Genomic DNA, 26,282 nt, shown 5'->3' on the forward strand with positions numbered 1-26,282 from the left:
CGCGACTGCTCTGTTTTAGATACTGAAGAGCATGACGACGCTGATAATAATGGTTCTGAAGGGCCCCTAAACCAGTCTGATGGGGCCAGGGAGGTTTTGTCTGAGGGAGAAATTACTGATTCAGGGAACATTTCTCAACAAGCTGAACCTGATGTGATTACGTTTAAATTTAAGTTGGAACATCTCCGCGCTCTGCTTAAGGAGGTATTATCCACTCTGGATGATTGTGACAATTTGGTCATCCCAGAGAAACTATGTAAAATGGACAAGTTCCTAGAGGTCCCGGGGCTCCCAGAAGCTTTTCCTATACCCAAGCGGGTGGCGGACATTGTAAATAAAGAATGGGAAAGGCCCGGTATTCCTTTCGTCCCTCCCCCCATATTTAAAAGATTGTTTCCTATGGTCGACCCCAGAAAGGACTTATGGCAGACAGTCCCCAAGGTCGAGGGAGCGGTTTCCACTTTAAACAAACGCACCACTATACCCATAGAAGATAGTTGTGCTTTCAAAGATCCTATGGATAAAAAATTAGAAGGTTTACTTAAAAAGATGTTTGTTCAGCAGGGTTACCTTCTACAACCAATTTCATGCATTGTCCCTGTCGCTACAGCCGCGTGTTTCTGGTTCGATGAGCTGATAAAGGCGGTCGATAGTGATTCTCCCCCTTATGAGGAGATTATGGACAGAATCAATGCTCTCAAATTGGCTAATTCTTTCACCCTAGACGCCACTTTGCAATTGGCTAGGTTAGCGGCTAAGAATTCTGGGTTTGCTATTGTGGCGCGCAGAGCGCTTTGGTTGAAATCTTGGTCAGCTGATGCGTCTTCCAAGAACAAGCTACTTAACATTCCTTTCAAGGGGAAAACGCTGTTTGGCCCTGACTTGAAAGAGATTATCTCTGATATCACTGGGGGTAAGGGCCACGCCCTTCCTCAGGATCGGCCTTTCAAGGCCAAAAATAAACCTAATTTTCGTCCCTTTCGTAGAAACGGACCAGCCCAAAGTGCTACGTCCTCTAAGCAAGAGGGTAATACTTCTCAAGCCAAGCCAGCTTGGAGACCAATGCAAGGCTGGAACAAGGGAAAGCAGGCCAAGAAACCTGCCACTGCTACCAAGACAGCATGAAATGTTGGCCCCCGATCCGGGACCGGATCTGGTGGGGGGCAGACTCTCTCTCTCTTCGCTCAGGCCTGGGCAAGAGATGTTCTGGATCCTTGGGCGCTAGAAATAGTCTCCCAAGGTTATTTTCTGGAGTTCAAGGGGCTTCCCCCAAGGGGGAGGTTCCACAGGTCTCAGTTGTCTTCAGACCACATAAAAAGACAGGCATTCTTACATTGTGTAGAAGACCTGTTAAAAATGGGAGTGATTCATCCTGTTCCATTAGGAGAACAAGGGATGGGGTTCTACTCCAATCTGTTCATAGTTCCCAAAAAAGAGGGAACGTTCAGACCAATCTTAGATCTCAAGATCTTAAACAAGTTTCTCAAGGTTCCATCGTTCAAGATGGAAACCATTCGAACAATTCTTCCTTCCATCCAGGAAGGTCAATTCATGACCACGGTGGATTTAAAGGATGCGTATCTACATATTCCTATCCACAAGGAACATCATCGGTTCCTAAGGTTCGCATTCCTGGACAAGCATTACCAGTTCGTGGCGCTTCCTTTCGGATTAGCCACTGCTCCAAGGATTTTCACAAAGGTACTAGGGTCCCTTCTAGCTGTGCTAAGACCAAGGGGCATTGCCGTAGTACCTTACTTGGACGACATTCTGATTCAAGCGTCGTCCCTTCCTCAAGCAAAGGCTCACACGGACATTGTCCTGGCCTTTCTCAGATCTCACGGATGGAAAGTGAACGTGGGAAAGAGTTCTCTATCTCCGTCAACAAGGGTTCCCTTCTTGGGAACAATAATAGACTCCTTAGAAATGAGGATTTTTCTGACAGAGGCCAGAAAAACAAAACTTCTAGACTCTTGTCGGATACTTCATTCCGTTCCTCTTCCTTCCATAGCGCAGTGCATGGAAGTGATAGGTTTGATGGTAGCGGCAATGGACATAGTTCCTTTTGCGCGCATTCATCTAAGACCATTACAACTGTGCATGCTCAGTCAGTGGAATGGGGACTATACAGACTTGTCTCCGAAGATACAAGTAAATCAGAGGACCAGAGACTCACTCCGTTGGTGGCTGTCCCTGGACAACATGTCACAAGGGATGACCTTCCGCAGACCAGAGTGGGTCATTGTCACGACCGACGCCAGTCTGATGGGCTGGGGCGCGGTCTGGGGATCCCTGAAAGCTCAGGGTCTTTGGTCTCGGGAAGAATCTCTTCTACCGATAAATATTCTGGAACTGAGAGCGATATTCAATGCTCTCAAGGCTTGGCCTCAGCTAGCGAGGGCCAAGTTCATACGGTTTCAATCAGACAACATGACAACTGTTGCGTACATCAACCATCAGGGGGGAACAAGGAGTTCCCTAGCGATGGAAGAAGTGACCAAAATCATTCTATGGGCGGAGTCTCACTCCTGCCACCTGTCTGCTATCCACATCCCGGGAGTGGAGAATTGGGAAGCGGATTTTCTGAGTCGTCAGACATTGCATCCGGGGGAGTGGGAACTCCATCCGGAAATCTTTGCCCAAGTCACTCAACTGTGGGGCATTCCAGACATGGATCTGATGGCCTCTCGTCAGAACTTCAAAGTTCCTTGCTACGGGTCCAGATCCAGGGATCCCAAGGCGGCTCTAGTGGATGCACTAGTAGTACCTTGGACCTTCAAACTAGCTTATGTGTTCCCACCGTTTCCTCTCATCCCCAGGCTGGTAGCCAGGATCAATCAGGAGAGGGCGTCGGTGATCTTGATAGCTCCTGCGTGGCCACGCAGGACTTGGTATGCAGATCTGGTGAATATGTCATCGGCTCCACCATGGAAGCTACCTTTGAGACGAGACCTTCTTGTTCAGGGTCCGTTCGAACATCCGAATCTGGTCTCACTCCAGCTGACTGCTTGGAGATTGAACGCTTGATCTTATCGAAGCGAGGGTTCTCAGATTCTGTTATCGATACTCTTGTTCAGGCCAGAAAGCCTGTAACTAGAAAGATTTACCACAAAATTTGGAAAACCTATATCTGTTGGTGTGAATCTAAAGGATTCCCTTGGGACAAGGTTAAGATTCCTAAGATTCTATCCTTCCTTCAAGAAGGATTGGAAAAAGGATTATCTGCAAGTTCCCTGAAGGGACAGATTTCTGCCTTGTCTGTGTTACTTCACAAAAAGCTGGCAGCTGTGCCAGATGTTCAAGCCTTTGTTCAGGCTCTGGTCAGAATCAAGCCTGTTTACAAACCGTTGACTCCTCCTTGGAGTCTCAACTTAGTTCTTTCAGTTCTTCAGGGGGTTCCGTTTGAACCCTTACATTCCGTTGATATTAAGTTATTATCTTGGAAAGTTTTGTTTTTGGTTGCAATTTCTTCTGCTCGAAGAGTTTCAGAATTATCTGCTCTGCAGTGTTCTCCTCCTTATCTGGTGTTCCATGCAGATAAGGTGGTTTTACGTACTAAACCTGGTTTTCTTCCAAAAGTTGTTTCTAACAAAAACATTAACCAGGAGATTATCGTACCTTCTCTGTGTCCGAAACCAGTTTCGAAGAAGGAACGTTTGTTGCACAATTTGGATGTTGTTCGCACTCTAAAATTCTATTTAGATGCTACAAAGGATTTTAGACAAACATCTTCCTTGTTTGTTGTTTATTCCGGTAAAAGGAGAGGTCAAAAAGCAACTTCTACCTCTCTCTCTTTTTGGATTAAAAGCATCATCAGATTGGCTTACGAGACTGCCGGACGGCAGCCTCCCGAAAGAATCACAGCTCATTCCACTAGGGCTGTGGCTTCCACATGGGCCTTCAAGAACGAGGCTTCTGTTGATCAGATATGTAGGGCAGCGACTTGGTCTTCACTGCACACTTTTACCAAATTTTACAAGTTTGATACTTTTGCTTCTTCTGAGGCTATTTTTGGGAGAAAGGTTTTGCAAGCCGTGGTGCCTTCCATTTAGGTGACCTGATTTGCTCCCTCCCTTCATCCGTGTCCTAAAGCTTTGGTATTGGTTCCCACAAGTAAGGATGACGCCGTGGACCGGACACACCTATGTTGGAGAAAACAGAATTTATGTTTACCTGATAAATTACTTTCTCCAACGGTGTGTCCGGTCCACGGCCCGCCCTGGTTTTTTAATCAGGTCTGATAATTTATTTTCTTTAACTACAGTCACCACGGTATCATATGGTTTCTCCTATGCAAATATTCCTCCTTAACGTCGGTCGAATGACTGGGGTAGGCGGAGCCTAGGAGGGATCATGTGACCAGCTTTGCTGGGCTCTTTGCCATTTCCTGTTGGGGAAGAGAATATCCCACAAGTAAGGATGACGCCGTGGACCGGACACACCGTTGGAGAAAGTAATTTATCAGGTAAACATAAATTCTGTTTTTGTTTCTGAGCCACATGTCTCTCAGGATGATGCTGTTCAGGCAATGCCACAGCCTTCTCATCAAACGTCCCAAGCCTTAGTGGCATGGTAGTCTCATACAGTGCCATGCGGTTCTTCTCAATCTCCAGGAGGAGTTAATTTTCCTGCAGAAATTGCTCCCCAGGTATCTTCTGTGGCTTTATCTGCCATTCCTTTGCTTAAAGGAAAATGCAAGAGGAAAACTAAAGATTCAGATAGTAAGGTTTCAGTTCCAACTTCTGCTACTCAGGTTATCCTTCCTCATAAATCTGAGGATACGTCGGTAGCCTTTTGAGGGTGAAATCTCAGATTCGGACCGTTTAATTCCTACATCTGATGCTGAAGTAGTATCCTCAGATTTAAGCTTGAACACCTTTGTGTATTGTTAAGAGGTTTTGGCTACTTTGGACGACTCCGATATTCCTGTCGTCAACCCTAAAATCAAGTAAACTTAATAAATACTTTGATGTTCCTCCTTCTATGGATGTGTTTCCGGTTCCAGACCATGCTACGGCGATTACGCACAAATGGGAGAAGCCAGGGATACCTTTTTTCCCTGTCTCCTATTTTTAAAAAGATGTTTCCTGTCGCTGACTCCATTAAAGATTCATGGCACACAGTGCCTAAAGTAGAAGGTGCTATTTCTACTCTGGCTAAGAGGACTACTATCCCTATAGAGGATAGCTGCTCTTTTAAGGATCCAATGTACAAAAAGCTGGAGGCAACTTGCAGTTTGTATTGCCATGGTGTCAAGTGCAGCATCTTATTGGTACGATGCCTTGACTGATTCTCTTCCAGCTGAGACTCCTCCTTTGGAGGAGATCCAAGACAGGATTAAGGCTCTCAAGCTAGCCAATTCCTTTATTTCTGATGCTATCATGCAAGTTATTAAACTTATATCTGGCTTCTCTGTTCTAGCCCACAGGGTGTTGTGGCTAAAATCTTGGTCAGCTGACGTTACCTCTAAGTCCAAGCTTCTGGCGCTTCCTTAAAAGGTTAAGACCTTGGTTGGATCTGGTCTTGCAGAAATAATTTCTAATATTATGCATGGAAAAGGGTCTTTTTTACCACAAGACAAGAAGAATAGGCCTAAAGGGCATCAGAGTAATTTTCGTTCCTTTCGGAACTTCAAAGGAAAGTCTTCCTCTCCCTCTTCCAAGCAGGAACAGTCCAAGTCTTCTTGGAAACCCAATCAGTCTTGTAACAAGGGGAATCAAATCCAACCTGCAGCTGAGCCTAAATCGGCATGCAGGGTTTGCCCCCGATCCGGGATCAGATCAAGTGGGGGGCAGACTGTCTTTTTTTTTTTTTTTTTTTTTTTTTTTTCTTCAAGCGTCAATACAAGATGTCCCAGATCCCTGGGCTGTGGACAAAGTATCTCAGGGTTACAAAATAGAATTCAAGACACTTCCTCCTAGGGGCAGGTTCTGCAGACCAGATAAAGAGAGGCATTTCTTCCCTCGAGGGATAGTTCCTGTTCCAGTAAGGGAACAGGGTCAAGGATTCTATTCAAATCTGTTTGTGGTTCCCAAAAAAGAGGATCTGTTATGCATACCTAGTGAAGATGTCATCTCTTCCACCTTGGAGGTTTCTTCTGAGGAAGGACCTTCTAACTCGTGGTCGATTTCTTCATCCAAATCTTGTTTCTCTGAAGCTGACTGCTTGGAGATGGAACGCTTAGTTCTGTCTAAGCGTGTTTTTTCTGAGTCGGTCATTGAGACCCTGATTCAGGCTTGCAAGCCTGTTGCTAGAAGGATTTACCATAAGATATTGCGTAGATATCTTTTATTGGTGTGAATCCAAGGGCTACTCTTAGAGTAGGGTCAAGATTCCTAGGATTTTGTCCTTTCTCCAGAAAGTACTGGAGAAGGGTTTGTCAGTCAGTACTCTAAAGGGTCAGATTTCTGCATTATCCATTTTGTTACACAAGAGTCTGGCGGATGTGCCAGATGTGCAATCCTTTTGTCAGAATCAGGCCTGTGTTTAAGTCTGTTGCTCCTCCTTGGAGCCTTAACCTTGTTCTTAAAGTTTTTTTGCAGCAGGCTCCACTTGAGCAATTGCATTCCATAGATTTTTAGGTTGTTATCTTGGAAGGTTTTGTTTCTTATTGCTATCTCTTCTGCTCGGAGAGTCTTGGAACTCTCGGCTTTACAGTGTGATTCGCCTTATCTTTCATGCTGATAAGGTGGTTCTTTGTATTAAGTTGGGCTTTCTTCCTAAAGTGGTTTCAGATAAAAATATTAATCAGGAAATTGTTCCTTCTCTGTCCAAATCCTTCTCATAAGGAACGCCTGCACAACTTGGGACATGGTGTGTGCTCTACAATTCTACCTACAGGCAACTAAGGATTTTTGCCAGTCCTCTGCCCTGTTTGTCTGTTTTTCTGGAAAGCATAAAGGTCAGAAGGCTACTGCTACCTCTTTCCATCTGGTTGAGAAGTATAATTTTGTTTTGCTTATGAAATTGCTGGTCAGGTCTGAGAGAATGACGGCTCATTCCACGAGTGCCATCTCCTCTTCTTGGGCTTTCAAAAATAAAGCCTCTGTGAAACAGATTTGTAAGGCTGCAGCTTGGTCCTCTTTGCATACTTTTTCAACATTTTACAAATGTAATAGTTCTGCCTTGGCTGAGGCTTCTTTTGGGAGACTGGTTCTTCAAGTGGTTGTGCCTTCTGTTTAGGTCTGCCTGTCTTGTTCTCCCTAGTCCTCTGTGCCCTCTAGCTTGGGTATCGGTTCCCACTAGTAATTGATGACGTTGTGGACTCTCCATAACTTAAAGAAATGTATTAGGTAAGCATACATTTTGTTTTCTTTCTTATTTCTGGATATGGAGAGTCCACAACCCCACCCTTTAGTTTAAGACAGTTGTTTTTTTTGGTGTTTTTGTCTAAACCTCAGGCACCTCTACACCTTTGTTATTCCTTTTTCCATTTTCCTTCGGTCGAATTACTGGGGATTATGGGTAGGGGAGTGACACTCAACAGCTTTGCTGTGGTGCTCTTTGCCTCCTCCTGCTGGCCAGGATTGATATTCCCACTAATATTTGACGTTGTGGACTCTCCATATCCGGAAAGAAATTTATCAGGTAAGCATAAATTTAGTTTTGTTACCAGATTTTTTTTTTTTTATTAAAATAAAGTGTTTTTTTTTGTGTTTTTTTTTTTGTTTTTTTTACTGAGTGGTTTGAGATTTGGTTAAGATTCACTAATAAATTATGTATATTTATTTATTTTTACTTTTGCAGGTGGACAAGATACAAATGAGGGAGGACGTAAGTTCATTTTTGACCTGTAAATGATCTGAAATTGGGGGGGGTGGTATTTTTTTTCCTTCGGGTTAGGCTAGAGCAAATTACAATTTTTTTTTTTTTTTCCAAATGTAACATTTTGTTTAAAGGAAAGTCAAAATTAAACTTTCATTGTATTGTATAGCCATTAAGTTTTTTTTTCTTCTATATACAAATTAAGATTAATTCTTCCTGCAACATTTATTTGGTCTGGCATCATTTATGTGCTATGGGGTGTAGGGGGCATAGGTCATTAGGTTTAGATGTGTTGTGTCTGGTGTTTTTTTTTTGGGTGTTTTGTGTAGTCTGGTCATACTACTGTTAAAGCATTCACCAAACTCTTGCATTAAGCTAGCAGACGTCAGTCCTGATTGCCGTTTTTTTTTATTTTATGCAGTGTTTAAATTTATGCCCCTTAAATTTTGTCATTTGAATGCAGAAAACCAAAGTGTTCTTGCTGGCGTACTGAGTGCTGTAGGTGTGGCTATTGTGGGAGCAGCATCAAGCTTCTTTGCATATCAGAAGAAAAAACTATGTTTTAAGCAAGAAGGTGGTAAGTGCTTAGTTTTCATTTTTTTTTTTTGTCAGCATTTTAAAGGGGCAAGCCAGTCAAAATGAGAAAAAAATGTGTGTGTAATATATATATATATATATATATATATATATATATATATATATATATATATATATATATATATATATATATATATATATATATATATATCTAGATGGCTGATGCAGGGGCAGTGTAATTAGACATAATTTTAGTAGGCCAGGTAATGTTTTATCAGAATTTTTTTTTTTTTATCAATATTCATGTATAAACTATTTTACATTGATATAACATTTATATTAATTAAAACTGTTATTTCCAACCTGCTCATACATTAATGTTAGCAGATTTACATAAATTGGGATTATACTTTTAACCCATAATAGAAGCCATGTTTATACTAGGTGTCACCATCTTGGTACGCTCGTATTGTGACATCGTGTGATTTTACAGATCCATGATATTGCCATCTTTTTGACAGCTGTACCTTAAACTTTGGATTAGCTCATAGTTTTGTGGTGTTTTTTTTTTTTTAGTTTGTTTTTTAAACTCACCATTAAGTTACATAAATGTGAAAAAGTCCACAGGAAGAATACAGTGCAAAGTGGCAATACAAAAATGTACAGATCCCACTGTCTATTAGCACTATACAGCTTGTCTAGAAGACAAAAAATGTCATGGATCTGGGAATGTGCACCAAGTCTGTCACATGGTACAAGATACTTACATTCCAAGATGGTGGCACCCCGTGTGAAGAAGCAGAGCTAACCAGCACTTCTGAATGGTTAAAATAAGAGGATAGATTAAAGAGAACTGCAGGCACAGGATGAAAAACAATAGCTTGATAGTAGTAACCATGCTACTGTAGTTGTAGCCATCAATTTAAGGTAACTTTGTTAGACAAATGGTATGCTATTTCAAAGGGATCTATAAGAATATATGTATGTTAAAGGTTAATTCCACCATAGTTGATTTACACACCTATACCTACCAATATATTTGTTTATTAAGCCTCTACTACGATTACTTAAAGGGGCAGTCCACTCCAACATTTTTATTGTTTAAAAGGATAGATAATCCCTTTAATTACCCCCCCCCCTAGTTTTGCACACCCATCATGGTCATATAAATGTACTTTTTACTTCTGTGATTACCTTGTATTTATGCCTCTTCTGACAGCCCCTTGATCACATGGCTATGTATTTATTATCTATTGACTTGCATTTTATCCAATTTGTGCAGTGTCATGCACAACTCCACGGGAGAGAGCACAATCTTATCTATATATGGGACACATGAATTAGCAGTGTCTTGTTAAAAGCTAATAAAAAAAGCATGTGATAAGAGGCTGTATGTAATGGCTTAGAAACGGTAGAAACAGGCAGAAATTTAGAGGTTTAAATGTTATAAATTATATTAATATAACAATGTTGGTTGTGCAAAGCTGGGGAATGGGTAGTAAAGGCATTATCTAACAGTAACAATCTTGGTGTAGACTGTTCCTTTAAGTGTTTAAAGTGCAAGTATCGCTATGTATTGTGTTCAAATAAAGAATAGAGTAAAAGAGTGTGCATTATTGGCATTACCTAGACTATATAATCACTTATTTTAACATTATTGCTATCACTTTTTAAATTTATGTGGTGGCAACATCCTTTACTATGACCATTTCAACTTGGTTTATCTAGGAACTTGTCAAATGGTTTTTATTTTTTATTTTTTTGTGGGGGGGGTTTGTGTGTTTTTTTTTTTTTTTTTTTTTTTTTTTTTTTTCAGCCCTGGTTTTGGATTATTATTTACTTTTATTTTTTGGAACTTATTTGTATTTATTATTTTACTTCACAGATCCAGAAAATGTAAACATGGACGATAAAAGAGCCGAACAAGCAGACCCACAAGGTTAGTAGACCTATTAAGTATTTATAATATTTGCAGATCAGGTTTTATAATCCAAAGAAGTATCACAATATTGTTTCATATAGAATGAAAAAGTGACATTTAATAGTTTTTGCTTTAAAGAGGCAGTAAACATCTTCAAATTGAGAGCTTGTTATCTATGGGCTAAAGCCCTTTTCCATCTTAATGAGGAGAGTCCACGGCTTCATTCCTTGTGGGAATACAGAACCTGGTTACCAGTAGGAGGCAAAGACACCCCAGCCAAAGGCTTAAATTCCTCCCCCACTCCCCTCATCTCCCAGTCATTCTTTGCCTTTCATCACAGGATGATGGCAGAGAAGTGTCAAAAGATCTGTAGTAGTCTCTTATGGCGGATAGTACTCTTCGGTATGGGACTGGAGTTTTAAGTAGTCTTGTCAGCATCTCAGTGAGAGCATTGACTAATGTTAGGGTCTCGAGATGCAGCGAGAGTCTTTCTGCTAAACCATCCAGACTTGTATTAACAGCTCCTAAGCAATCAGTGTTGACGAGTTTCACTGCCGACTTCTGTCACTCAAGTCCATGTCAGGTGCGATGCATCAAGACTGTCAAACTTGAGAAGCTGTGTGTCTGTTCCACGGCGGTGATTCCGGTAAGATAGTTTCATTTTATACTCGTATGATAACGCAAGAAGACAGGGTCACAGTGTGGCTCCTTTTATCTGTATGGAATTTTTATCTGTATGGAATCAAAGGTTAATATCTCCGGCGCGCTTCTTCCAGGAGCAGGGTTGGTCCTGCATGGTACACCACGTTACCGGGTGTGGTCTCATTGATTTTCTCTTTCCTGACCGTGCGGTTTACTGGAGATGAAGCGGTTTCTCTGTGGCACCTGGGTCATAGGAGGTGGTAAGTGCCCCAGCCAGTGAGGGTATAAAGGTGCCATTTAACTTTTTCTATAGTCCAGCTTAAAAGCGCAAGCTATGCAGGACTCTGATATGTTAGAGGGTACTCCCTCTTTACCTAAATCTAATACCTGTTTTTATTTTTAGGAGTCTACGGTATACCCGCCTGCTTAATTATGTTCAACATGCCTCAATAAGTACTTGTATCTAAGAAACCCAAGATGTTTAATACCACTGAGCCGTCCACCTCTGAGGGGTCTCTGTCCTGTGAGTCATCTCCTATTACACATGCAGTATCCCATAGCACTACTAATCCACCTTTGGGAGGGGCCCACTTACCGCCAGGCTTTGCCTTTTGTAGCTGTTCAGTAGTGTCTGCTGCCTTCAGTGCTTTACCTCGCTCTGCTAAGCGCAAGCAAAAGGTCAAATATTGCTATCCTTCCCAGGGGTCATCTACCAACTTGTTGGATTTATCTGATTCTAGATTATCCGCTGATGAGGACACCTCTAATAGGATGCTCTTTCTGGGTTGGAATCTGCTTCCTCTAAACCTCCGGCTGCGGAGGAACCAGACTTTAGATTTAGGATTGAGCACTTACTCTTTCTATTAAAGGAAGTTTTGGGTAATTTAGGTTCCGGAACCTCTAACGTAGCTGAGGAACCTTCTATTCCTAAGCTTAATAAGGTTTATGAGGATAGGGTGGTGCCACAGACTTTCCCGGTTCCTGAAAAGATGGCAAATATTAAGAATGAATGGGAGAGACTTGTATCTTTTTCCCCTTCTTCCTTTAAGAAATTTTTCACAGTTCCAGACTCTCAATTAGAGTTGTGGGGTTCTGTCCCTAAGGTGGATGGAGCTATTTCCATGCTCGCTAAGCGCACTACTATCCGGCTTGAGGATAGTTTGTCGTTTAAGGAGCCCATGGATAAGCTAGAAACTGTTAAGAAAGATGTTTCAACACACAGGGTATTTGTTTCAGCCTGCAGCAGCGGTGGCTGGAGCCGCTATCTATTGGTGGGACTCTCTATTTGGAGATGATTGAGGTGGAAACTTCCCTCGACGAGATCCAGGAAATAATTTAGGCCTTGAGGGTAGCTAATTTGTTTCTGTGATGCAAATATGCATATTATTTGCCTGAATGCCAAGACATCAGGTTTTTCTGTTCTAGCTCGTAGGGCACTCTGGCTGAAGTCTTGGCCTGCAGACATAACTTCAAAATCTAGATTACTATCCCTTCCATTTAAGGGGAAGATTCTTTTTGCTCCAGGCCTGGACTCGATCATATCCACGGTCACTGGGGGGGCAAAGGTGCCTTTCTACCGCAGGATAAGAATAAACCTAAAGGACAGGTTTCTAATTTTTGTCCCTTTCGTTTGGATAAATCCCAATGCCAGCAGCCCGCCACAAAGCTGTCTCAATCTTCAAATAAATCAAAGCAGAACAAGAAGTCAGCCGAAACAAAATCAGCATGAAGGGGCAGCCCCCAATCAGTCACTGGATCGTGTTGGGGGCAGACTATCTCTTTGTGGAGGCTTGGCTGGGGGACATACTAGACCCTTGGGTTCTGGAGGTCATCACTCAGGGTTACAGGATAGTTTTCAAATCTCATCCACCCAGGGACAGATTCCTCTTATCAAACCTGTATTCAAGACCAGACAAACGAGGAGCTTTTCTATGGTGCTTGAGGGATCTCTCCTCCCTGGGAGTAATTGTGCCTCTACCTCTAGCAGAGAGAGGTCTGGGGTACCACTCAAACCTTTTTGTGGTCCCAAAGAATGAAGGGTATGTTTCACCCGATTCTGGAACTAAAGTGCTTAAACAAGTTCCTGTTGGTCCCATTGTTTAAGATGCAGATAAGGTCCATTCTGCCCTTAGTTCAAAAGGGACAGTTCATGACTACAATAGACTTGAAGGATGCTTACCTTCATGTGCCAATACACAAGGATCACTTCAAGTTTCTAAGATTCGCCTTTCTGGACCAGCACTTCCAGTTTGTTGCTCTAGCTACTGCCCCAAGAGTCTTTACGAAGGTTCTGGGGGCTCTGCCTGCGGTGTTGAGATCTAGAGGTATTGCAGTAGCACCATACTTCCATGACATCCTGGTCCAGGCTCTGTCCTGTCGGCTGGCAGAAGACCATGCAAGAGCTCTTCTACTTATTCGATCTCATAGATGGAAGATAAACTTAGCAAAGAGTTCTCTGGTTGCCAGTACCAGGGTGGAATTCCTGGGTACGATAATAGATTCCATATCCATGAGGATATTTCTTACAGACCAGATTGTTGCAAAATTACTTCCAACTGTCTTGCCCTCCAGACCTCCTTAAGGGCCCTCTGTAGCCCAGTGTATGGAGGTAATTGGGCTTATGGTGTCCAGCATAGATATCTTTCCTTACTCCAGGTGCCATCTCAGACCTCTTCAGCTGTGCATGCTGAGGCAATGGAACAGCAACCATTTGGATCTGTTACAACAGATTTCTCTTAACAGGTCGAGAGAATCGCTCTCTTGGTGGCTCTGTCCAGATCGCCTGTCCCAAGGGACATCCTTCTTGAGACCATTCTCGGAGATTGTGACTACGGACGCAAGTCCTATCAGGATGGGGAGCTGTTTGGGGTTTCAAGAAGGCACAGGGCCTGTGGACTCGAGAAATCTCTTCTCCCGATCAACATTTTTGAACTTCAAGCGATCTTCAACGCTCTGAAGTCTTGGCCTCTTCTGGGTTCGTCCCAGTTTATCAGATTCCAATCAGACAACATAACCTCGGTGGCTTCCATCAACCATCAAGGGGGAACAAGGAGCTCCCTAGCAATGAGGGAAGTATCTCAGATTCTGGAATGGGTGGAGGCCCACAGCTGCTCGCTGTCAGTGATCCACATTCTGGGTGTGGACAACTGGGAAGCGGATTTCTTTAGCAGACAATCGTTTCATCCAGGGGAATGGTCTCTCCATAACAAGGTGTTTGTGGAGATTTGCAACAGATGGGGGACACCGGAGATGGATCTCATGGCTTCCCGACTCAATACCAAGCTACCCAGATACGGGTTGCGGTCCAGGGATCCCCAGGCAGAGCTGATAGATGCATTAGCAGTGCCTTGGTGGTTCAACCTAGTTAACCTTTTTTCACTGTTACCACTTCTACCTCTGGTAGTGGCCCGCATCAAACAGGAGCAAGCTTCGGCTATTCTAATTGCTCCATCGTCGCCATGAAGGATGTGGTTCGTGGACCTGGTGGGGATGTCCTCATCTCCTCCATGGAGGTTACGCTGTCGCAGGGATCTGCTGGAACAGGGTCCTTTTTATTCATCAGAATCTAGATTCTGAGACTGACTGCGTGGAGATTAAACGCTTAGTTCTAGCCAAGAGAGGTTTTTCTGAAAGGGTGATTGATTCTCTCATTCATGCTAGAAAGTCGGTCACTCGTTGCATCTATCATAAGGTGTGGAGGACCTACTTATTCTGGTGTGAAGAGCGTGGATTTCCCTGGCATAAGATCAAGGTGTCCAGGATTCTTTCCTTTCTTCAAGATGGTTTGGAGAAGGGACTTGCCACAAGTTCCTTAAAGGGACAGATTTCAGCTTTCTGTGTTACTGCACAAGAGGCTCTCTGAGCTTCCTGATATACAGTCTTTTATTCAGGCTCTGTCTAGAATCAGGCCTGTGTTAGACCTACTGCTCCTCCTTGGAGTTTAAATTTTGTTAAGGTTTTGCAGAGGGCTCAGTTTGAGCCTATGCATTCGGTTGACATTAAGTTACGGTCTTGGAAGGTTCTTTTTCTACTGGCCGTTGCTTCGGCATGCAGAGTCTCAGATGGCGGCCTTGCAATGTGAGACTCCTTACCTAGTTTTTTATGCTGATAAGGCTGTTCTTTGCACTGGGTTGGGTTTTCTTCCTAAGGTTGTGTCTGATCTTAACATCAATGAGGAGATTGTGGTTCCTTCCTTGTGTCCCAATCCTCCTCCTTCGAAGGAACGATTACTTCATAATTTGGATGTGGTTCGGGCTTTGAAATTCTATCTTCTGGCTACGAAGGATTTCAGAAAGACTTCATCCTTGTTTGTTGTCTATTCTGGGAAGAGTAGAGGGCAGAAGGCTTCTTCCACTTCCCTATCTTTCTGGTTTAGGAGCATTATTTGCTTAGCATATAATACAGCGAGTCATAAGCCTTCTCAGAGGATTACAGCTCATTCAACTAGAGCTGTGGCTTAATCTTGGGCCTTTAAGAATGAGGCCTCTATGGAGCAGATTTGTAGGGCGGCTACCTGGTCCTTGCTACATACCTTTTCAAAATTTGACTTTTTTTGCTTCGGCTGAAGCAGCTTTTGGGAGAGAGGTTTTGCAGGCTGTGGTGCCCTCAGAATAGGGTCTCTCTCTCTCTCTTTCTCTGTTTCTCTCTCTTTCTCTCTCTCTTTCTCTCTGTTTCTCTCTCTTTCTCTCTCTTTCTCTCTCTTTCTCTCTCTCTTTCTCTCTCTCTCTCTTTCTCTCTCTCTCTCTTTCTCTCTCTCTCTTTCTCTCTCTCTCTTTCTCTCTCTCTCTTTCTCTCTCTCTCTCTCTTTCTCTCTCTCTCTCTCTTTCTCTCTCTCTCTCTCTTTCTCTCTCTCTCTTTCTCTCTCTCTCTCTCTTTCTCTCTCTCTCTCTCTTTCTCTCTCTCTCTTTCTCTCTCTCTCTTTCTCTCTCTCTCTCTCTCTTTCTCTCTCTCTTTTTCTCTCTCTTTTTCTCTCTCTTTTTCTCTCTCTCTTTTTCTCTCTCTCTTTTTCTCTCTCTCTTTTTCTCTCTCTCTTTCTCTCGTTTTCATTCAGTGTCCTAGAGCTTGGGTATATGTTTCCCACAAGTAAGGAATGAAGCCGTGAACTTCTCATATTAAGATGGAAAACATAAATTATGCTTACCAGATAATTTCTGTATGAGGCGAGTCCATGGCCCCCGTCCGTTTTCTCTGTTGGCGGACCAACATTTTTTTGTTCTTCTGGCACCAATTATACCCTGATATTTCTCCTACTGTTCCTTGTTCCCTCAGCAGAATAACTGGGGGATGAGGGGAGGTATTTAATGCTTTGGCTGGGGTATCTTTGCCTACTCCTGGTGGCCAGGTTCTGCATTCCCACAAGTAAGGAATGAAGCCGTGGACTCCACATACAGATGGAAAGGAAATGATCTGGTAAGCATCATTTTGTTATTTGGCTCTTCCGAATAAGGAAAATGGTGGGTGGAGTTTGGCCATTGAAAAATAATTGCAGAAAAAGCATGGTTAAGATTTGGCTAATTTATCTATAGGAACACAACAGATATGTGTTGTAATAACAAGGTGTTTGCTATCCTTTTAGGCTATATAATAGTGCATTAATTAAATACTATAATGCTTTGCTATAATTGACCCAATGCTTGCCTGTTTTTCAGGGGTTATATACAGTTAAAGTACACTCAAAAGATGCAATGGATTATTGCTTCTGATTGGCTCACAGACTATGTATTTTACAGGTGCTAAAGATCTAATCAGAGACAAGTGTTTGCATTTTCTACTGCCAAATGTCCTTTTTTATATTTTAAACAACCTTCCAGGGGTGATTAACTTAGTGTGCCAATGAACTGATTTCCAAATCTGACTTATAAACCACATATGCCGCTATATATTTTTTTTCTAGTTTAGGGCTTACAATTAAGTATGGTAAAATATATAAAATTATTAAATATATATATGATTTAGTTAATTATTCTAATGACCTACCAATAAAAGATGTACGTAAAAATAAGGGGCAGCAATTAAGCAAAAAATCCCTTTAAATCAATTAATGGTGCAGACGTTTTATTATAATCATTTCTTTATATAAATAAAAGCATATGAGAGATAAAGCACTGGGAATACAGCACAACGTGTTAAAAGCCAAAATTAAAATCAATATAAAAAGTCGGTATCATGAAAGATGCTGTAAGCATCAGAAAACCTCAGTTTGAACAGTGCAAAATGAACATAAAATTGGTTACGTCTCAAATTGCTCAAAGGGTGAAGCGGTGGGGGTGTTACTGGAGAGATTTGCATCATGTGAGATGCTGATGCCCCTTTGTCATTGCTCTAGTGCAATTCTGGTAGTTTTGTGCTGTGATGGAGACTTACATGGAGGTTGCTAACTTTGCCCTAAGGAGGTGCACAGCTTATAAGACCTCTGAGATGACACATTTAATCTTTACACATTTTGATGACTGTGAAACTCCCTGTGAGTCTTTCATAAACTGATGGTATCTTGCATTATCTGTATATATTGTTGGGCAGTGTGTGGTTTTGATATTTGACTCAGGACCAGTCAAGCTTTTGCTGTTAAAGGGACACTTTTATGATTCAGATAGAGCATGCAATTTTAAGCAACCTTCTAATTTACTCCTATTATCAATTTTGCTTCCTTCTCTTGGTATCGTTATTTGAAAAGCAGTAATGTATGCTTAAGAGCCGGCCTATTTTTGGTTCAGACCTGGGTTGCATTTGCTTATTGAAGTCTAAATGTAGTAACCAATCAGCAAGCGCTAGCTCCTTGGCTTACATTCCTACTTTTTCAAATAAAGATACCAAGAGAACGAATATAAATTGATAATAGGAGTAAATTAGAAAGTTGCGTAAAATCATATGCTCTATCTGAATAATGAAAGAAAAAAATTGGGTTTACAATCACTTCTAGAGTTGCTCTTGGTAGTAGGACATTATTCTGGCCGGTAGAATCCTCAGCAACTGATGCAGTTTTCAAAATGTATATTTATATATTTGAATCCAATTCAAGTGTTTAATATTTAACTGAAGGATTAAATCTTCTCAGATGTCTCAATCTTTCTCAGATGTCTGAGGAGAATACTTCAGTAGCTTCTGAAGGTGATATCTCAGACTCTGACACTTTAGCAGAATAATCTTCAGAGACTAAAGAGGTTAATTTTAGATTTAAGCTTGAACACCTCCGGTTACTATTGAAGGCGGTTTTAGCTACTTTAGAAGACTCTGAACCTTCATTTGCTGTCAACCCCACAAAGTCTTCTAAATTGGATAGAGTTTGCTTTCCCCATCTTCTGAGGAGGTTTTTCCTGTCCCAAGGAAGATGTCTAAAAATTTTGCTCAGGAATGGGATATGCCAGGGGTTCCTTTTTTCCCTTTCCCCTGTTTTTAAGAGGTTTCCTGTTGCTGACTCTCTTCGTGACTCATGGCGCACTGTTCCTAAAATAGGAGCTCTCTTAAGGACCCAACGGACAAGAAGCTAGAGGCTTACTTAAAGGGTTAGAGTGGCAACCAGTAGCGAGTATTGCTACGATTGTGGGAGCTGCATCTTATTTGTGCAATGCATTGTCTGATCTTATTAGAGGAAACTACAGTAGAGGAGATCCAAGATAGGATGAAAGCTCTCAAATTGGCCAATACCTTTTATCTGTGATGCCAATATGCATATAATTAGTGTGGGCGCTAAGATGTCTAGATTCACGGTACTAGCCCGCAGGGCTCTGTGGTTAAAATCTGCCATCCACATTCCAGGAGTGGACAACTGGGAAGCAGATTTTCTGAGCAGACAGACTTTTCACCCCTTGGAGTGGGCTCTCCATCCGCAAGTGTTTTCTCAGATATCCCTCAAGTGGGGTCCCAGAGTTGGATCTGATGGCGTCCCTCCAAAACGCCAAGGTTCCAAAGTACGGTTCAAGGTCAAGAGATACTCGGGCCGTTCTGATAGATGCTCCAGCGGTTCCTTGGAGGTTTTCTCTGGCTTATCCGTTTCCTCAGTTTGCTCTCCTTCCATGAGTTATTGCTCGTATCAAACAGGAAAGAGCATCGGTGATACTAATAGCTCCTGCATGGCCTCGCAGGATCTGGTTCGCGAATCTAGTAAGGATGTCATCTCTACCTCCTTGGAGATTACCTCAGAGGAAAGACCTTCCACTTCTGGGTCCTTTCCTCCATCCAAACCTAGATTTTCCGAAGCTAACTGCTTGGATATTGAACGCCTAGTTCTGTCTTAACGTGGTTTTTCTGAAGCTGTCATTGAAACTGATTCAGGCTAGAAAACCGGTTACATGCAAGATTTACCATAAGATATGGCGTAAATATCTTTATTGGTGTGAATCTAAGGGCTTCTCCTGGAGCTGGGTGAGGACTTCCTGGATTTTGTCTTCTTCAGGATGGCCTGGATAAGGGTTTATCAGTCAGTACCCTAAAGGGTCAGATTTCTGCATTATTTATCCTTTTGCACAAATGCCTGGCAGACCTACCAGATTTTCAAGGCTTTGTACAGGCCCTGGTTAGAATCAGGCCTGTGTTTAAACCTGTTGCTCCCCGTGGAGCCTTAATTTAATTCTTAAAGTTTTGCAGCACGCTCCGTTTGAGCCAGTGCATGTTGTTGATCTAAAACGGTTATCCTGGAAAGTTTTTTTTATTTTAAATTTTTTTATTTCTTGTTGCCATTTCTTCCGCTCGCAGAGTGTCTGAGCTTTCAGCTTTGTAGTGTTATTCCACCTACCTTATTTGTCATGCTGATAGAGGGGTCCTTCGTACTTAATTGGGGTTTCTCCCTAAGGTGGTATTGGATCGAAACATTAATCAGGAAATTGTTGTTCCTTTTTGTCCTAATCCTTCTCAAAAGGAACGTCTCTTGCATAACTTGGATGTTGTGTGGGCTCTAAAATTTTACTTACAAGCTACTAAAGATTTTCGAAAATCTTCTGCCCTGTTTGTTGTTTTCTCTGGAAAGCGTAAGGGTCCAAAGGCCATTTCTACTTACTTCTCTGTCTCTCTGCCGGAGAAGTTTGATTCGTTTGGCTTATGAGATTGCTGGGCAGCAGCCTCCTAAAAGAATTACGGCTCATTCCATTAGGGCTGTCTCCTCTACTTGGGCTTTTAAAAATGAAGCTTCTGTGGAACAGATTTGCAAGGTGGCAAGATGGTCCTCTCAGCATACTTTCTCTTGTAAGGTGTATCCAGTCCACGGATCATCCATTACTTTTGGGATATTCTCCTTCCCAACAGGAAGTTGCAAGAGGACACCCACAGCAGAGCTGTCTATATAGCTCCTCCCCTCACTGCAATATCCAGTCATTCTCTTGCAACTCTCAACAAGCATGGAGGTAGTAAGAGAGAAGTGGTGAAATGTAGCTGTTATTTTGCTTCAATCAAGTTTATTATTTTTAAATGGTACCGGAGTTGTACTATTTTGTTCCAGGCAGAAAAATAGAAGAATCTGCCTGTGATTTATATGATCTTAGCAGGTTGTAACTAAAATCCATTGCTGTTCTCACACATGACTGAAGAGAGAGATAACTTCAGCCGGGGAATGGCGTGCAGGTTATCCTGCTATGAGGTATGTGCAGTTAAGATTTTTCTAGAAGATATGAATGCTAGAAAATGCTGCTGATACCAAATTTATGTAAGGTAAGCCTGAATACACTGATTTAATAGCGACTGGTATCATGCTTACTTTCTGAGGTAATACTCTATTATATTTACAATATAAAACGTTTGCTGGCATGTTTAAACGTTTTTATATATACTTTGGTGATAAAACTTTATTGGGGCCTAGTTTTTTCCACATGGCTGGCTTAAATTTGCCTAGAAACAGTTTCCTGAGGCTTTCCACTGTGTTACTATGAGTGGGAGGGGCCTAGTTTAGTGCTTTTTTGCGCAGTAACTTTTACAGACTGAGACATCCAGCTTCCTCCAGGAGTCCCCTGAATGCTATAGGACATCTCTAAAGGGCTCTTAGGCTTCCTAAATTGTTTGTTGGGGAAGGTAGGCCCACAGCAAGGCTGTGGCAGTTTGGTGTGTCAGTTCAAAAAACGGATAAAAAAAGAGACACGTTTTTTAACAAAGGGGTTAATCCATTTGCAAGTGGGTGCAATGCTCTGTTAGCTTATTATACACACTGTAAAAATTTCGTTTGATTTACTGCCTTTTTTCACTGTATTTCAAATTCTGACAAAATTTGTTTCTCTTAAAGGCACAGTACCGTTTTTTTATATTTGCTTGTTAACTTGATTTAAAGTGTTTTCCAAGCTTGCTAGTATCATTGCTAGTCTGTACAAACATGTCTGACATAGAGGAAACTCCTTGTTCATTATGTTTAAAAGCCATTGTGGAACCCCCTCTTAGAATGTGTACCAAATGTACTGATTTCACTTTAAGCAATAAAGATCATATTCTGTCTTTAAAAAATTTATCACCAGAGGAATCTGACGAGGGGGAAGTTATGCCGACTAACTCTCCCCACGTGTCAGATCCTTTGACTCCCGCTCAAGGGACTCACGCTCAAATGGCGCCAAGTACATCTAGGGCGCCCATAGCGTTTACTTTACAAGACATGGCGGCAGTCATGGATAATACACTGTCAGTGGTATTAGCCAGACTACCTGAATTTAGAGGAAAGCGAGATAGCTCTGGGGTTAGACGAAATACAGAGCATACTGACGCTTTAAGAGCTATGTCTGATAATGCCTCACAATATGCAGAAGCTGAAGGAGAGCTTCTTTCTGTGGGTGATGTTTCTGACTCAGGGAAGATGCAACTTGATTCTGATATCTCTACATTTAAATTTAAGCTTGAACACCTCCGCGTGTTACTCAGGGAGGTTTTAGCTGCTCTGAATGACTGTGATACAATTGCAGTGCCAGAGAAATTGTGTAGACTGGATAAATACTATGCAGTGCCGGTGTGTACTGATGTTTTTCCAATACCTAAAAGGTTTACAGAAATTATTACCAAGGAATGGGATAGACCAGGTGTGCCGTTCTCTCCCCCTCCTGTTTTTAGAACAATGTTTCCAATAGACGCCACCACACGGGACTTATGGCAGACAGTTCCTAAGGTGGAGGGAGCAGTTTCTACTCTAGCAAAGCGTACTACTATCCCTGTCGAGGACAGTTGTGCTTTCTTAGATCCAATGGATAAAAAGTTAGAGGGTTACCTTAAGAAAATGTTTATTCAACAAGGTTTTATCCTACAGCCCCTTGCATGCATTGCTCCTGTCACTGCTGCTGTGGCGTTCTGGTTTGAGTCTCTGGAAGAGGCTTTACAGGTAGCGACTCCATTGGATGACATACTTGACAAGCTTAGAGCACTTAAGCTAGCCAATTCTTTTGTTTCTGATGCCATTGTTCATTTGACTGAAGTAACGGCTAAGAATTCTGGTTTTGCTATCCAGGCGCGCAGAGCGCTATGGCTTAAATCATGGTCAGCTGACGTTACTTCAAAGTCTAAGCTGCTTAACATTCCCTTCAAGGGGCAGACCCTATTCGGGCCTGGTTTGAAGGAGATTATTGCTGATATCACTGGAGGAAAAGGTCATGCCCTTCCCCAGGATAGGTCCAAATCAGGGGCCAAACAGTCTAATTTTCGTGCCTTTCGAAACTTCAAGGCAAGTGCGGCATCAACTTCCTCTAATACAAAACAAGAGGGAACTTTTGCTCAGTCCAAGACGGTCTGGAGACCTAACCAGACCTGGAACAAGGGTAAGCAGGCCAAAACGCCTGCTGCTGCCTCTAAGACAGCATGAAGGAACAGCCCCCTATCCGGTAACAGATCTAGTAGGGGGCAGACTTTCACTCTTCGCCCAGGCGTGGGCAAGAGATGTCCAGGATCCCTGGGCGTTGGAAATGATATCCCAGGGATATCTTCTGGACTTCAAGGCTTCCCCCCAAAAGGGAGATTTCACCATTCACAATTATCTGCAAACCAGATAAAGAGAGAGGCACTCTTACACTGTGTACAAGACCTCTTAGTTATGGGAGTGATCCATCCAGTTCCAAAGAAGGAACAGGGACAGGGATTTTACTCAAATCTGCTTGTGGTTCCCAAAAAAGAGGGAACCTTCACACCATTTTGGATCTAAAGATCTTAAACAAATTCCTCAGAGTTCCATCATTCAAGATGGAGACTATTCGTACCATCCTACCTATGATCCAGGAGGGTCAATACATGACTACAGTGGATTTAAAGGATGCTTATCTTCACATTCCGATACACAAAGATCATCATCGGTTTCTCAGGTTTGCCTTCCTAGACAGGCATTACCAGTTTGTAGCTCTTCCCTTTGGGTTAGCTACAGCCCCAAGAATTTTTATGAAGGTTCTGGGGTCGCTTCTGGCGGTCCTAAGGCCGCGGAGCATAGCAGTGGCCCCTTATTTAGATGACATCCTGATTCAGGCGTCAAACTTCCAAATTGCCAAGTCTCATACGGACATAGTGTTGGCATTTCTGAGGTCGCATGGGTGGAAGGTGAACGAGGAAAAGAGTTCTCTATCCCCCCCTCACAAGAGTTTCCTTCTTAGGAACTCTGATAGATTCTGTAGAAATGAAAATTTACCTGACGGAGCCTTCTAGGTTGGGGTGCAGTCTGGAACTCCCTGAAGGCTCAGGGATTGTGGACTCAGGGGGAGTCGCTCCTTCCAATAAACATTCTGGAACTAAGAGCGATATTCAATGCTCTTCAGGCTTGGCCTCAACTAGTGACAATGAGGTTCATCAGATTTCAGTCGGACAACATCACGACTATGGCTTACATCAACCATCAAGGGGGAACAAGGAGTTCCCTAGCAATGTTAGATGTCTCAAAGATAATTCGCTGGGCAGAGATTCACTCTTGCCACCTATCGGCTATCCATATCCCAGGTGTAGAGAACTGGGAGGCGGATTTTCTAAGTCGACAGACTTTTCATCCGGGGGAGTGGGAACTCCATCCGGAGGTGTTTGCACAATTGGTTCATTGTTTAGGCAAACCAGAACTGGATCTCATGGCGTCTCGCCAGAATGCCAAGCTTCCTTGTTACGGAACCAGGTCCAGGGACCCCAAGGCAACGCTGATAGATGCTCTAGCAGCACCTTGGTCCTTCAACCTGGCTTATGTGTTTCCACCGTTTCCTCCGCTCCCTCGTCTGCCAAAATCAAGCAGGAGAGAGCATCGGTGATCTTGATAGCGCCTGCGTGGTCACGCAGGACTTGGTATGCAGATCTGGTGGACATGTCATCCTTTCCACCATGGATTCTGCCGCTGAGACAGGACCTTCAACTTCAAGGTCCTTTCAACCATCCAAATCTAATTTCTCTGAGGCTGACTGCCTGGAGATTGAACGCTTGATTTTATCAAAGCGTGGTTTCTCCGAGTCAGTCATTGATACCTTAATTCAGGCACGAAAGCCTGTCACCAGGAAAATCTATCATAAAATATGGCGTAAATATCTTTATTGGTGTGAATCTAAGGGCTACTCATGGAGTAAGATCAGGATTCCCAGGATATTATCTTTTCTCCAAGAAGGATTGGAGAAAGGATTGTCAGCTAGTTCCTTAAAGGGACAGATTTCTGCGCTATCCTTTTGCACAAGCATCTGGTGGATGTCCCAGACGTTCAGGCATTTTGTCAGGCTTTAGTTAGAATCAAGCCTGTGTTTAAACCTGTTGCTCCAACTTGGGGCTTAAATTTGATTCTTAAAGTTCTTCAGGGGGTTCCGTTTGATATCTATGGAATGAAGAGGTTCAAACTTTTATCTTGGAAAGTTCTTTTTTTGGTAGCTATTTCCTCGGCTCGTAGAGTTTCCGAGTTATCTGCCTTACAATGTGATTCTCCTTATCTGATCTTCCGTGCAGATAAGGTAGTTCTGCGTACCAAACCTGGGTTTTTACCTAAGGTGGTATCTAATAAGAATATCAATCAAGAGATTGTTGTTCCGTCTTTGTGTCCTAGTCCTTCAAAGAAGGGAGCGTCTATTACACAATCTGGACGTGGTTCGTGCTTTAAAGTTTTACTTACAAGCTACTAAAGATTTTCGTCAAACATCTGCTTTGTTTGTTGTCTACTCTGGACAGAGGAGAGGTCAAAAGGCTTCGGCAACCTTTCTTTTTGGCTAAGAAGCATAATCCGCTTAGCCTATGAGACTGCTGGCCAGCAGCCTCCAGAAAGGATTACAGCTCATTCTACTAGAGCTTTGGCTTCCACATGGGCCTTTAAAAATGAGGCTTCTGTTGAACAGATTTGCAATGCGGCGACTTGGTCTTCGCTTCATACTTTTTCAAAATTCTACAAATTTGATACTTTTGCTTCTTCAGAGTTTATTTTTGGGAGAAAGGTTTTACAGGCTGTTGTACCTGCCTTGTCCCTCCCTTCATCCGTGTACTTTAGCTTTGGTATTGGTATCCCACAAGTAATGGATGATCTGTGGACTGGATACACCTTACAAGAGAACATAATTTATGCTTACCTGATAAATTTATTTCTCTTGTGGTGTATCCAGTCCACGGCCCGCCCTGTCATTTTAAGGCAGGTATTTTTTAATTTTAAACTACAGTCACCACTGCACCCTATGGTTTCTCCTTTCTCTGCTTGTTTTCGGTCGAATGACTGGATATGGCAGTGAGGGGAGGAGCTATATAGACAGCTCTGCTGTGGGTGTCCTCTTGCAACTTCCTGTTGGGAAGGAGAATATCCCACAAGTAATGGATGATCCGTGGACTGGATAAATCGCAAGAGAAATAAATTTATCAGGTAAGCATAAATTATGTTTTTTCCAAATTCTACAAATTTGATTATTTTGCCTCGGCCAAAGCTCCTTCTTGGAGAAAGGTTCTTCAAGTGGTGGTGCCTTCTGTTTAGGTCCTCTTGCCATTTTGTTCTCCCTTCCTGTTCATTCCGTGTCCTCTAGCTTGGGTATTGGTTTCCACTATTAAGTAGTACATGGAGAGTCCACGGCCCTGACCTTTTTCTTTTTTTTTTTTTTTTTTTTTTTTTTATTTCGGCAGTTTTTTTGACTAAACCTCAGGCACCTTTTCACCCTTGTGTTTCTTCCTTTTTCCATTTCCTTCGGCTGAATGACTGGGGGTTATGGGTAAGGCAGTTACACTTAACAGCTTTGCTGGGGTGCTCTTTGCCTCCTTCTGCTGGCCAGGAGTTTTATATCCCACTAGTAATTGGAATGACGTTGTGGACTCTCCATGTCCGGAAAGAAATTTATAAGGTAAGCATAAATTTTGTTTCTTACATACTCTTCTCATTTTTCAATACATTTTTTTTTAATATAGTTTTTCAAGAGTGCTGTATATCCTGTCTTTCTAACACAGTGTAGCATCTCTTATATGCTGGAGATAAAATAGAGATTCAGAAATTTTTCAGATAAGGTCACCAGTTATGATAAATATTCAGAAACATTTTGGTATAATTTCACATTTG

At 42.4% G+C, this 26,282-nt stretch overlaps 1 protein-coding gene across 1 annotated transcript in view; it reads left to right on the forward strand.

The window, feature by feature from the left end:
• The window catches only part of LOC128653249 (CD99 antigen), a 200,299-nt gene that overhangs the window by 173,219 nt on the left and 798 nt on the right, over window positions 1-26,282 (forward strand). Inside the window, exons 9-11 of the mRNA XM_053706437.1 lie at window positions 7,747-7,773; window positions 8,228-8,341; window positions 10,187-10,240. Of these exons, the coding sequence (XP_053562412.1) occupies window positions 7,747-7,773; window positions 8,228-8,341; window positions 10,187-10,240 (195 nt within the window). The remainder of the gene's footprint in view (window positions 1-7,746; window positions 7,774-8,227; window positions 8,342-10,186; window positions 10,241-26,282) is intronic.

Source organism: Bombina bombina, chromosome 3, assembly GCF_027579735.1.
Source record: "Bombina bombina isolate aBomBom1 chromosome 3, aBomBom1.pri, whole genome shotgun sequence".
NCBI lineage: Eukaryota > Metazoa > Chordata > Amphibia > Anura > Bombinatoridae > Bombina > Bombina bombina.